This window comes from Lepisma saccharinum, chromosome 21 (assembly GCF_977018435.1).
Source record: "Lepisma saccharinum chromosome 21, izLepSacc3.1, whole genome shotgun sequence".
NCBI lineage: Eukaryota > Metazoa > Arthropoda > Insecta > Zygentoma > Lepismatidae > Lepisma > Lepisma saccharinum.
Window position 1 is genome coordinate 47,690,007 of NC_139249.1, and position 13,680 is coordinate 47,703,686.

Below are 13,680 nucleotides of genomic sequence, written 5' to 3' on the forward strand. Positions count from 1 at the left end.
TACATACTTTCGCCTTTCAACATCTCTTGGTTATTCGCGACGATGAGGAATTGACTGGGTTTTCCCAGTGGCGTAGCGGTGAATCTGTCGTATTGTAATCAAATGGCTCCCGGGTTCGATATCTGGTGGACAGTCACGTCCACGTCGGGAAGGATCCGTAACCAAGTGTCTCCTCACACGTAATAATAATAATAGGTAAAGGTACCCCTGTACCAAAGAAACTAATGACAAATAATGTTTTAAATGCAATATTTATTAAATACTAAAAAGATTCGTAGGCCCATCTAATGAAAAGTAGTTATTTTTATGCATATTGTTATTAGTAGTGGTACGCACAAGTTGTTGTCGGCACTGTCAACGCAGTGTCCGCAAGTTGATCAATCCCTAAACGCACTGCCATGAAATTAGGCGCGTGGCAGAAGTTCGCGTTGTTGCCATGTCGGAGCACACCCCAATGTGTTCGGAGGTTCAAGAGAATGAAAGTTCTCCTTGTAGAGTTGGTTTTTGTAAATCCATGTGATGCAAACTGACAGTATTTGCGCGAAAGGGCAGGGATGACACAAAAGTGCCCGGAGACTGGTCGGTCTGATGCTCGAACTAGGCAACGCAGCCCGGTTGACGTTGCCACACAGTGCGAGGGACTTTGCTTTTCCCATATGTGGCACCAGCGCTCTTCTGCCCAGCAGCCTATTTTCATGACCGTGCGTTTAGTGCTATTGCTCTCAATGAACTTTTCCGTCATTTTATCCATCATTGGAGTCATTGCAAGTGGATACAACCATATTACACGCCATGTGTTGGTTCCCCATATGTATTAATTGAGTGATTTGATTTATTTAACTTTGTTTCACTTATCCTCATCGTCGCGATAAGCCGTATGTAGAAAAGCGAAGCTCAATAGAAAAATAAAAGATATTTCTGTACACACACAGACAGACAGAGAGCGAGAGAGAGAGCCATAGAAACAGAGGAGGGAATATTTGACGGAGAAAATGAGGGGATATCCCTTTTCTGGTGGCTAATTTCTTATGCTTGCGACACAGACACATTATGTATAATTTATATTATATCCTGATTTAAGAGTGCCTGTTGTAATCCCCCTTCGTAAATTAATTTCTCAACATCCACGCTGTATCTATGTGTGCGCGTGTAACATTCTTGAAGGTGATGAACTTGGAACAAGGAGAAACTTTAGAAAATTACAATTTGGATTGAGAAAAATAAGTATCCATACTTGAAAAGTGACATTTTTTCACATCGAGAGCTATCAAAATATTATTTCGGAGAATCTATATTTTTCTGCTCCCAACTAATTCTGAATCCGTCGTTCATTAACAGATAAGTTGAGATTTCCTGTTGGTATGTCCCCAGTCACTTATTTGCGTACGCTTAACCCTGTGCAATCCCGCTCAAATTTCTCGAAGTACCCTCTACATTTTTGTTTTTAGAAAGGCTTACTTGTAAACATTTTCCTGCACTAGAAATTGTCTTTAACTACCCGTGATTAACAGTAAATTTTTCATGACCGCACCCTAGTTGAGGTACTTTCTCAACGACATCTTCAAAATACCGACATTCAATTCTGGCACACCCTGTATATAATTATTTACGAAACTGAAGCAGTCCTGAGTTGCAGCGTAGAGATAATTTTAGACCTTTGCCAAACGAATCCGACCACACACAAGAAGAAAAAGAATGCAGCGCATCAAATGAGCGAGAAAAACACACGATTGTTCTTTTATAAGCTTCAGGGAACACCCTTTACCACTTCCCCCTCCCACCGAAGCTCTTTTTGTCCCGAAATCCTCCATGTAAACATTTGCACTTTATGCCAGTCGCGTTCGGCCATGTTCGGTCCACTCCGCCCTACGTCGGGTTTCCCGTTCATCGGTTCGGCCTCGTCACTACCGGCAGACTCAGTTTCCTCGCGAGTCGGCGAGGTCAGTGAACCCTTCGTTGTGCCGGGTGTGTTGTGTTTGACGAGTTGCGTCCGTTTTTCTGCCCCTTACACCCTGGATCTAATAGTCGCGCAAGCACTGAAATAAAAGCCAGGAATATAAACTCTTGACCAGATATTCGAACGCATCGTATAGTGCCATCGTGTGGTGAATCTTCGCAGTGAAGAAACAAGAAAGGGGGTGTGTATAGCAGGGTTGCCAGGCAGTGAGAAATTTCCGGTGATCTCGCGATATTTTTGTAACAGTAATGCTCGAGAAATGCGTGCTCTGAGGCAAAAATAGTGTAGTTATATGTGCATGCATGTTGCTTTAGTTGTAGTGTATCGGAGCAAGCATTTCCAAATTCGCTTTTCTCGACGCACTGGCAACACTGCTATAATATTTAGTACGTGAGCCTGTGTGAGCAAGGATGTGCTGATCCTGCTGTTCCGTGATGTCACACTGCCCCAAACAGTGAGATACCTTGCCGGTTCGTGCCTGTGCCGAAGACAGCCGAAGTGTGACGAAGTTTACTGTACTTCCAGTTAGTGCTAGCGCCCAGGGACAAGGTAACGGTACCTCACAGCGAGAACCGGTGTTTTCTGGCAGTGACGTGGGTGACAGCGTTGTTCGTTTGTTTTCACGAGCGATCCAATCGCTCCGGGCATTGCAAAGACGACAGATCACACGGACAGACAGGTTGTGTATAGTTTTTCGTAAGGACAATCAGTGATAGAGATAGATGACGCGTGCTACGGTGGTTTCTGGTTCGAGCCGTGTTAAGATGTTGTGCTAGCCTTCCCGGTCCTGCCGTGTTGTGGTCTACCAAGGTCAACGACCTTCGAATTCGGTTGCACAAGTGCTCGTAAGTGTTAAAGTGCGTTTTCTGAGGGCTGGGGAACACCGAGTGTGTAGTTTTAGGAACCTAGGGCTCTGAATTTTCGTACCACCTTCACCGTGGGCACCCTTATGAATACACCGCCACGCCTCAGAAATGTCCAAATTGCCGAAACAGTGTTTCCAATGCTGAGGGGAGAGTTGTTCCCAGGAGCTTCCCCAGCATGCTGGTTCTTGGTGCTTTTGAAGTAAACCCCCGCTGCAGTATCCTCTTGAAATTCGGACGCCCATGTAGAAGGATTGTGAAAACAGGGGAGCCTCCGCCTACGAATGTGACGTCGCTGTCGACGTCATGGATGTCTTGGATGAGCTTTTGGTGGCTGGATGGACCGCTGCCACCGGCGTCGCATCGTCGTCGACGCCCGCCGCTGTTTCTATGACGGCGAGTGTTTCCAACTCAGACATCTCAGCAGACACTACGACACCTCCACCGAAGAAATCCAACTCTATACGAGGTAAATAACTGCATTGATATTTTTCAAATTGAAACATTGTGTTCTTGATGTTGTCATCAATCGTATTGATAGATCGTTGGTTCAAACCCCATTATGCTCAGGGGTGATATGTTTAAAGAAGGCCACCGTTTTACTGCCCCATTCGTTCAAGTTCCTCGTTGCGGTTAATTCACTTATACAAATGAGCGTTCGGTTTTCTCAATCTCTCCCGACAAATACCGGAATGGCACCTTTAACAAGTTACTTTCCCAATCTCAAGCCTGCGTGCTAATCTATGGATGCAGCCAACAATCTCCTTGTTGTAGTTCATTTATTACGTCTTGTTTTCTCCCACTTTGGCTAATCGCGAAGAGAAGACGAACAGTGACTAATCGAATCTGGTGTAGAAAGTGTCACAATCACATGGACAGTACACAAAACACAGATCCCGTAGATAGGTTTAGTGTCAGTGGGTCCAGACGCCAGGGCCTCGTTGGCCTGAAACAATGCAGTTTCCGGGTTGTACCACGTGGAAGAGAGCTTGTCTTCTGGGCGCCTTACCCCCCAACAATTTGTCTAAAGAGAAATAACTCCAATCCCTCTTGAACGCACTACTAATTAGGGTTGTTAAAGATCCGGGAAAAAAGGTTCCTGGACCGTATTTAAATTCATCCGGAAAAAGGGTTCCTGGACCGTATTTAAATTCAGCCGGAAAAAGGTTCCTGGGCCGTATTTAAATTCAGCCGGAAAAAGGTTCCTGGACCGTATTTAAATTCAGCCGGAAAAAGGTTCCTGGACCGTATTTAAATTCAGCCGGAAAAAAGGTTCCTGGACCGTATTTAAATTCAGCCGGAAAAAAGGTTCCTGGACCGTATTTAAATTCAGCCGGAAAAAAGGTTCCTGGACCGTATTTAAATTCATCCGGAAAAAAGGTTCCTGGACCGTATTTAAATTCAGCCGGAAAAAGGGTTCCTGGACCGTATTTAAATTCAGCCGGAAAAAAGGTTCCTGGACCGTATTTAAATTCATCCGGAAAAAAGGTTCCTAGACCGTATTTAAATTCAGCCGGAAAAAAGGTTCCTGGACCGTATTTAAATTCATCCGGAAAAAGGGTTCCTGGACCGTATTTAAATTCATCCGGGAAAAAAGGTTCCTGGACCGTATTTAAATTCATCCGGAAAAAAGATTCCTGGACCGTATTTAAATTCATCCGGAAAAAGGGTTCCTGGACCGTATTTAAATTCATCCGGAAAAAAGGTTCCTGGACCGTATTTAAATTCATCCGGAAAAAAGGTTCCTGGACCGAATTTAAATTCATCCGGAAAAAGGGTTCCTGGACCGAATTTAAATACTTTGAAAATAAAAAGGTTCTTTACGGTCCAGAACCCATTTACGCTTTCTGATTTTCTCTCCTGGACCGGAATTGAATTTATTTAAAATTCCTGGACCTTTAACAACCGTGCTACTACCCCATTAGAAGCATTAAAGAGTCCCAAGGGAGAATCATGTATAACCTGGCTCTCTCTGACATTCCAAACTCAGAACAAATAAATCTATTAAAATCCCTTCTAGAACACCCAATGAATCTTCGTGTGGTTTGCTTTCATTGTTGTCAAGAAAGAAACAACTTTTATCTAAACATCATTCATCCAAATGCTAATAGTGCCTACTCTTTATGGCAAAGTCATCTACCCCACTGCACAGTGAAACATGCCGGTTAATTTGGGAAGTGATGTGATCAGCACCACGCCCCGGCCGCCTTTATTCCTCGCCCCAGGGTTTAAAGGCTGGATGGACTCCAGACCTGCTCCACGCAGGGACGTTGTTGGAAGAATTACCCCGGGAATCGAACCCGGACTACGTGGCAGCCAGACTCCACACCTACTGGACCGTCGCGGCTGTTATTTACATGGTTACCTGCAAATTAATTAGGTTGTCAGTTTCATTTAACACGAGTCAGTTTAAGAATGGCTAGAGCGTGCAAATCTAGGAGCAACTGAAATTCACTGTTGCCACTGACCTGGAACACCTACATGCATATATATACCTCTAAGTCAATCGCCACGATGAGTAAGAATAACAAAATACGTGTAGATAGAAGTAAGGAACGTAATCCATACGTTACAACAAGTGTGCCATTTAAAAAAAATCCAGGGGGAGGATTCTAGTAACTACACACCCTTGAAGCAAGGGGGACACCCCTCCTCTCCAAAGAGCCAAAGCTGGCAAGCATAGGGGTGCAAGAACCAGAGGGGGGAATTCCCCTTATCCCCCCCCCCTTCATGTGACTACGCTAACCATTTCACCACGGAGATTGACAAGAAATTCAGACACCATTAGATATGATTGTCCTGCACAACATGTATTGTTTACATATTTGAATCTCTGATTTCCCAGAACATTTGTAAAAATATTAAGAAGTTCTTTTGACTGAACCCAGTGGGGTTACCTGATCTCACACACCCCTAACATCAAATTCTCCTCCCACCGAAAGATATATTTTCGAATGCAAATCATGGGATCCTGAAACTATAGAGGGCCTCCCCGATGGCGTAGTGGTAACGTCGTCGCCTTGTGTTGAAGGGGTCCGGGTTCGATATCCGGTGGAGGCACATATTGGTTCGGATCCAATTTAAACTGTAGGTCCAGTCCCGATTGGCCTATCTGTGCACTTAAAACAACAAAGCAAATGGAATAGCTATTTGGATAGACTGGATCGTTTGTCCCTATCGAGAATCGAACGGAAAACTGCGATTACTAGGAAACACATTTCACCATAACTCTATCGAGGAGGCATAATAGAGGGGAAATGGAGGTACTTCCTGTTTCCCGAAGCATTCAAATATGTGTTGTAAGCACAGCTGTACTTGTTTCTATGCGTTTCGTACCAAGATAGGAAGGAGATCTGCGTAGTATAGTTTTGCCAGTCTATTAGACCCGGGAATTAAGGCGCAGTTAATCAATATAACCTGTCAGCTGGTTTCCCCAAGTGCATTCATCTACTGGCGGATCTGCAGCCTCGCAAACTGTGATTGACCAGTGTTGCCATAAGCGTAGCGAGACATATCACATTATGTGCATCGCATAAACGTGCGCTCACGTGGGAGTTTTTTCCTTAATATTTATTCTTGTGAAAGTTCATTTGTTGCTAACCGAAGCACGGTGCGACTCCAGCCTAACTTTTAGCAACTACAGTAGAGTCTCGATAATTCGATATGGCATACAATGCAAGACAAAGACAAATGAAGATGCATTGTCGTGAAGCAGAATGTGCTTGACCATTTCTTTAAAGTGTAAGTTCAAAATTGTTTAACTATTTTTTCCAAACTTATTGTTACAACTGTACTGAGCAATGAGACTATATATATAATAATACTGTAAATATCAGATTTTTTTTGTTATACTGTTGTTTTTTCGCCTCTTACGATCTTCCATAGGATATTCCATATCGTCCGAGTATTTGAAATTTGTAGTCTCCGTTAGGTTCATCTCGAATTATAGTGTCGCTTTTCTGCCCCTTTTGGCCAATCGCGACAGTTCTCGTCGTAAACATAATCTTTAAAACGCAAGAATATGGTGTATTTGACTTTTGCAGTCTTACAGTCTATCACAATGTTTTTTTCAACCAATCAAATTTGTACTAAGACAGCTTAATTTTGAACATTTGATGAATACCCGACGAATGGATTTGTCTGCATTCGCCAATCCGACGCCGCCCGACCTTGAGTTGGTGTTTTAAGTCCACTTTATGCACAGTAAGGCTGATTTGGAGTGGACCTACAGTTTAAAGTGAGATTCGAACCATTTTGTGCCTCCGCCGGGTATCGAACCCGGTACCCCTTGATTACAAGGCGACGACGCTACCACTGCGCCATTGGGTAGGCTGCCGCCCATCCTGTGGGGGTTACAAATTTCTACTAATCTGTTCCTGGGTGTGTTCTCGGTTGGGAGGGGAAACATCGCGTAATTGTGCTTTTGAGCGTTTTTGAGTTGTCATGAAGCAATTGATATTTTTTTAAATCTTTTTTAGCTTTCTTCTTTTTTTGCCAGTTTTAATCTTTGGGATACTTACTGAACAGGATATTATATTCTTACAGTTGGTTTGGCAAAATGGCCGTATATTCGACACTCATTTGTTTCAACCGCGAGCAGCGTTCGGCTCCTTGAGACACGAAAGTAGACGACGTCACCCGAACAGAACCGAACTCATCGCTAATGTGTTGCTTTCAAGTGTGACGTATCGATAGGTATGGTAACTGAAAGGTTTAACCTTACAAGAAATATTTCAGTGCAAAAAAGGCTAACTTTTTATGTGTATTTTTGCAAGACACGTGAAGGAAAAATGGATTGCATTAATTTCATTTCTTGTTGTGTTGTACGCCAAAAGAGGGCAGTAATACAGATTCCTTGTACAGATAAGTTTCGAGGTTTTACTATTTAATCTCATTTGACGACTATGCCATCAGCATTGGCACATAAATATTTTCAATTATTCGTCGTCTAATAGTACCTATACTTAAATATCGAAATCTAGTTTTGTAAGAACATTTTCAAATGTTGCAATATAATAAACATAGTGCATTTATCTTAATAGGTTATTTGGGTATTGATTGCACAATGAATAAAGAATCATTGCCTTTAAATTTTAGAGAAACTCAAAACAAATTGAGTTCAGTTAACAACTGTTATATGCTTATGCGTCAATTTACATTTGCTTACAATTGCTTGGATAATTAATTTCCTAAAATCTGATTTGTCTCGTTTCTCTGATTCTATTTCGGTTACAATTCAATGCCATACAGGGTCGCCAATAAGAAGTTTGGTCAAACTTCATTCAGTATATAGCTTTCTGTTTTCTTTGGCAAAAATTTGATAAGATTTTGTACTTAATTAAAATCCGTTATTGGTTGATTGATTGAGTTGGTGTTTTAAGTTCACTTTATGCACAGTAAGGCTAATCGAGACAGGACTTACAGTTTAAAGTGGGATCCGAACCACTATGTGCCTCCTCACCAGGTATCGAACCCGGGACTCCTTGATTACAAGGCGACGACGCTACCACTGCACAATCGGGAAGGCTAAAATCCGTTATGTAGTAGTACCTTCTAAGCCTAATCAGTAACACATGTTTAGAAGCTTCGCTTAATTTTTTTCTTGATCAGCAAAATTACACGTTCGCTTTTAATGAAACGTATGATTTTTTTTGTTCAGTATTCCTCTTCTTTTTATTTAAAAAGGGCTTTGATAGATTTTCTGTGAGAAGCTTTATAGATGTCCATGCATTGTTGGAACTATTGTTTCTATGCCTTTTTTTGTACCGAGAATGTCAAATATTATGCTTTTTTTAGCATTACATTTCCACTTTCTCTTTTGTGACGAAATGTGTTGTTAAACACAACCCACATCTTGTTAATCCCTGTCATACATTAGCTGTTCCCATCTTGAACCAGCATTATTACATACACCACGATATTTTTAGCTCGACAATCTGCCAACACTTTTGTTCATGTAATGAGCAAGACTAATGCTACGCAATGACTTAGGAGCTTCTGGGAAAAGTTACGGTAATAGTATCCTAGTTGGCAACCCTTTCGGTTCTTGTGATTACACACTATTCTCCATCCACTGTAAGAACAAAGTTAATATAAACAAAACCACGTGACTTCTGAGAAATCATCCGTTTTGTATTTGTCATTTCTGGTGCGGCTATCCCATATGAACTGTATTCTGCACGGCTGTCATCTTAACCAATGGACTTTCTCACAACTCACGTGTATTCGTTTATATTGACTTCATTTGATGGTGGGCAGTTCTCTGTCTAGATCTTGTGATTTTTCGCATGGTTAGCAACACTGATTCTTGTGGCTATTCCATATGTGGGTTAACATTGATCCGACTTGCAATGAGCTTTTAAAGAGAACACGCTGTTCGCACTAGTTATTTATACCCACATTTTTATTTGTGTATCTACTTATTTTGCATCGCACAAGTTAATCGCGACGATGGGAATGAATGAACTGATAAGATGAATGAGGGAACAAACATAAGGAAATCAATGCCTTGTTTCGATTCTGTAACCGCTAGTCATATGCTATGTGTTATGTTCAGTATGAAACAAGTCCATTCCTTATTATTGATTTGCTTTATTTCACTTCGCTTTTTGTGCCGCTTTTGGCTAATTTTCGAATATGGGGATGAGTGATGATATGATGAATGGACACTCACATCCATCCATGACCCGGGCCGGGATTCGAACCCAGGACCTCTGGCGTCGTAGCACGATGTGCCATCCACTTTCGTTTAACGGAATACGGCAGTATCCCCCGTCATTCACACTTTTCTCAACTTCACACATAAATTTTTACAATATTCTTCGGTTTTCTTATTACGGACAAACACAAACATCCATGTCCTAGCCGGGATTCGAACCCGGGACCCCTGGCGGGCTACGTTCGTAGCGTGAAAGCGAGGCATCAAACTGAAATACGTGGTCGTGATGCTCAAGGAGAAGATACCCGTGGCGTTGTAGTAAGGCTGTCTATTTCTAATCAAGGTGTCCCGGGTTCGATTCCCGCTGGTAGCAGGGCCTCCCCGATGGCGCAGTGGTAGCGTCGGTGCCTTGTAATCAAGGGGTCCCTGGTTCGATGCCCGCTGGAGGCGGATAGTGGTTCGGATCCCATTTTTAAAACTGTAGGTCCAGTCCAGATTAGCCTTACTGTGCATAAAGTGGACTTGAAACACCAAATCAATCAACCGCTGGTAGCACATGCCACTGTGGTTACTTTAAATTGTAGGTTAAGTCCCGATTAGCCTATGTGAGCAATACGAATGTTGACAAGAACGGGAAGGGTGTTATATATCTTGAAGAGACCTAGAGCAAGCCAGACCTGACACACGAGACAAGAGGATAAAGAAGCATTCCTAGCCATGTCTTCGGTCTGTGTAACATTGGATTTCCTCCACCCGAGTTATCCGTGAATTTTGCAGAACCACTCAAGTTAACGAACTCTTTAAGAATTACGAACTTGGAACTTCCGTGAAAATCATTGTGATTGTATGGGACTGTATGTCCATGCGGCGCTGTTTGGATTTTGGAATAGTGGATTCCGAACCACTGCAGTGCGCCTTACAGGGACTCGAACACGCAACCTTTCGCTTCCTGTTGTAAGCGAACTATAATAAAAATCCAAGTAACAGGCGTGAGACCCAGTTCAGTATTTTTCTGAATGCTCATGTACCATTTTTTAACACTTCCCAAATATTCACGTTTTCTTGCTTAAGTGGAACCACAGACAAAAGAGGCTGCTCAGACACGCAACTCGGTGAAAGGTTGTGTTTAGGTGCGGGCGAGGGAAAATGTAGTCAAAAATCAAAATGAACGTAAATTGGGACTGTATAAAAAAAAAAATTAGGGAGTGTTGAGGAAATTCTGGAGCTTGTGTGTGTGGAAAAATCACTGTTATAACCAGGGGTGTTAGAGGTCCAGGAATTTTAAATAAATTCAATTCCGGTCCAGGAGAGAAAATCAGCAAGCGCAAATGGGCTCTGGACCGTAATTAACCTTTTTATCTGTAAAGTACAACCAGATCAATTTAAATACGGTCCAGAAACTTTTTTCCGGCTCAATTTAAATACGGTCCAGAAACTTTTTCCCGGATCAATTTAAATACGGTCCAGAAACTTTTTCCCGGATCAATTTAAATACGGTCCAGAAACTTTTTCCGGCTCAATTTAAATACGGTCCAGAAACTTTTTTCCGGCTCAATTTAAATACGGTCCAGAAACTTTTTTCCGGCTCAATTTAAATACGGTCCAGAAACTTTTTCCGGATGAATTTAATACGGTCCAGGAACCTTTTTTCTCGGATCAATTTAAATACGGTCCAGAAACTTTTTCCGGCTCAATTTAAATACGGTCCAGAAAGTTTTTTCCGGCTCAATTTAATACGGTCCAGGAACCTTTTTTCCCGGATCAATTTAAATACGGTCCAGAAACTTTTTCCGGCTCAATTTAAATACGGTCCAGAAACTTTTTCCGGCTCAATTTAAATACGGTCCAGAAACTTTTTTCCCGGATCAATTTAAATACGGTCCAGAAACTTTTTTCGGGCTCAATTTAAATACGGTCCAGAAACTTTTTTCCGGCTCAATTTAAATACGGTCCAGAAACTTTTTTCCGGCTCTATTTAAATACGGTCCAGGAACCTTTTTCCCCGGATCAATTTCAATACGATCCAGGAACCTCTTTTTCCGGCTCAATTTAAATACGGTCCAGAAACTTTTTTCCGGCTCAATTTAAATAAGGTCGAGAAACTTTTTTCCGGCTCAATTTAAATACGGTCCAGAAACTTTTTCCGGCTCAATTTAAATACGGTCCAGGAACCTTTTGTCAATGAAACAATACGCAACTTGAACCGAATGAAAATTGTACGAGAAATAAGGTTCCATCCCTGCAGCGGAACCCAATAGAACCCACTGGACCTTTAACAACTCTGGTTATAACCCTTTTTGGAAAAGTTGTTCTTCTTTCATGAACATTTTGTTAATGCCATTTGTATTGATAAAATATAGTTATTTATTGTTGTATCGTTATCTTCATGGCACGTATGAAGAATGGAACTTCATAATAATATATATACACCTATGTGTGTGTGTATATATTAACTCATAACGTAGATATACAGTTCTTCTTATTATACGTAAATGTTACACCACAACAAAGTTCATATTTGTTGCTATGCACAGACTATTCCACCTGGCCAGTGACTACTATATATTTGAAATTTCATGATATGGTATATGACGTTTACTTTCTATCTACCCTTCATTATTAATACTAACAATAACAAGTTTTTTTTCTTCATTCACCTGTGAAATGAATTTAATCCTGATATATCATTGCCGAAGCAGATATAGTTGTAAATAGTAAAGCTTCCAGCAGAAAGTCGGTATAGGACATCAGACTGCCACACGGGAGACCAGAGTTCGATTCCCAAAGTGGGTGTTTCCAAGTGGAAAAATTTCCAACAATGTCCTTTCATAAAGCAGCCTCTAGTCAATAGGTTCAAGGGTCAAACGTGGAGTAAAGGCTGCCGGAGTGTGGTGGTGAACACATCTCTTCTATTATGAACACACTTTCTAAATGGTTCTTCTAATGAGAGTTAGGGACGCGTGTCGTTTCAACGCTTCACTTTTTTGAGAAAGGTAGAGTCAGATTACTTTCGTAACATCTCTGGCTATTATGCATTTGTAGCTTGGGAGCGAGTAATAACTCCCGAATCCTTCAATGAACAAGCGAGATACTGACGTCATCTCAATCCAGCACCAATCGCTAAGCTCATGCTCTAAGCTGTTGGTAGGCTTGATAGCTGGACTCGTTCCGTCAGCTGGGTATCTTGCGAATATAATTTGACTCTAAGTAAGTTTGGGTGCAATGCACACGAGATGGCAGCACCAGCAAACGTTCTATTTCTTCATTATTATTTATATGACGTGTAGGTGTATTATCTCGCATTGATGACTAGCTATTTGTTATTATTGCGTCTACTTAGTCAGCGTCATTGTTACTTCTCTGTCAATCTCTACCAAATACTTTTGTTGTTGGCTGACCTAATTTATACAACTGGACGTTTTATCAACCACTAAAATGCATTGTGTTCTAGCATTATCATCCTCATTGATGGTGCAATCATTGGTGCCTGGACGTGCCTGGTGTTGACTTATTTAATGAGAATGACTCCTAGGATGAAGTTATCACCATTCTCTTCATTTATTTATTTATTTAATTGAAGCACAACAGGTGCATGCCCAATTACAGTGTTCAATATTGGATGCCAGCATTACATTACCATTATCATAATAAAGATAGTTCACAAGAAATATGAAAGACGTAATAAACAATTTACATTAAATAACAATTGTGCAAAGTGTCTAATAGTTAGATTATAGAGACAATAAAAAACAGAGGTAATACAATAATAATGAAACTAAATCTATATAATATATAGACCCAATCCCACAGTCACTGACATAAATGTTCTCCATGAAGGAAGCTCCCGAGGCCAAAAATACCCGATTACGACCCCCCCCCCCATGAAATCCTCCCAAAAGACCGAGAAAATTAAAAAATCACTCAATTAGCCCTTTTTTAAGGGTGAAAATGCCCTTTTTTCACGTCCCTAGCAACCGTTTCCAGGGGCATTTTTTGCAGCACACATTGTTTCCTTCAATTCTTAATTGTCGAGATACATTATACTCGTATTTCTCACAGATCAATAAGAGATGAATCAACTCCTGGTTAGAAAAGGTATTTCAAACAAGGGTGACCTCTACTGCATAAGGAGTTTCAGCCCACATACAATTACGCATAGGTATATTAGTAAACTCAATGCGAAAATATTTACATCGTTCTTG

The 13,680-nt window shown here is 41.3% G+C and overlaps 1 protein-coding gene across 5 annotated transcripts in view; it reads left to right on the top strand.

Moving 5' to 3' along the window:
- Hr3 (nuclear hormone receptor 3 ROR-beta) overlaps positions 1-13,680 on the top strand; it is a 518,235-nt gene that overhangs the window by 382,846 nt on the left and 121,709 nt on the right. The window contains exon 1 of one of the 5 annotated variants that reach the window (XM_083142584.1): positions 1,933-3,289. The exons of 3 other annotated variants lie outside the window; for them this stretch is intronic. In XM_083142584.1, the coding sequence (XP_082998710.1) occupies positions 3,127-3,289 (163 nt within the window). In that variant the 5' untranslated portion in view covers positions 1,933-3,126. Of the gene's footprint in view, positions 1-1,932; positions 3,290-13,680 lie in introns of those variants that run through there. One more of the 5 variants, XM_083142588.1, reaches the window with a different exon arrangement.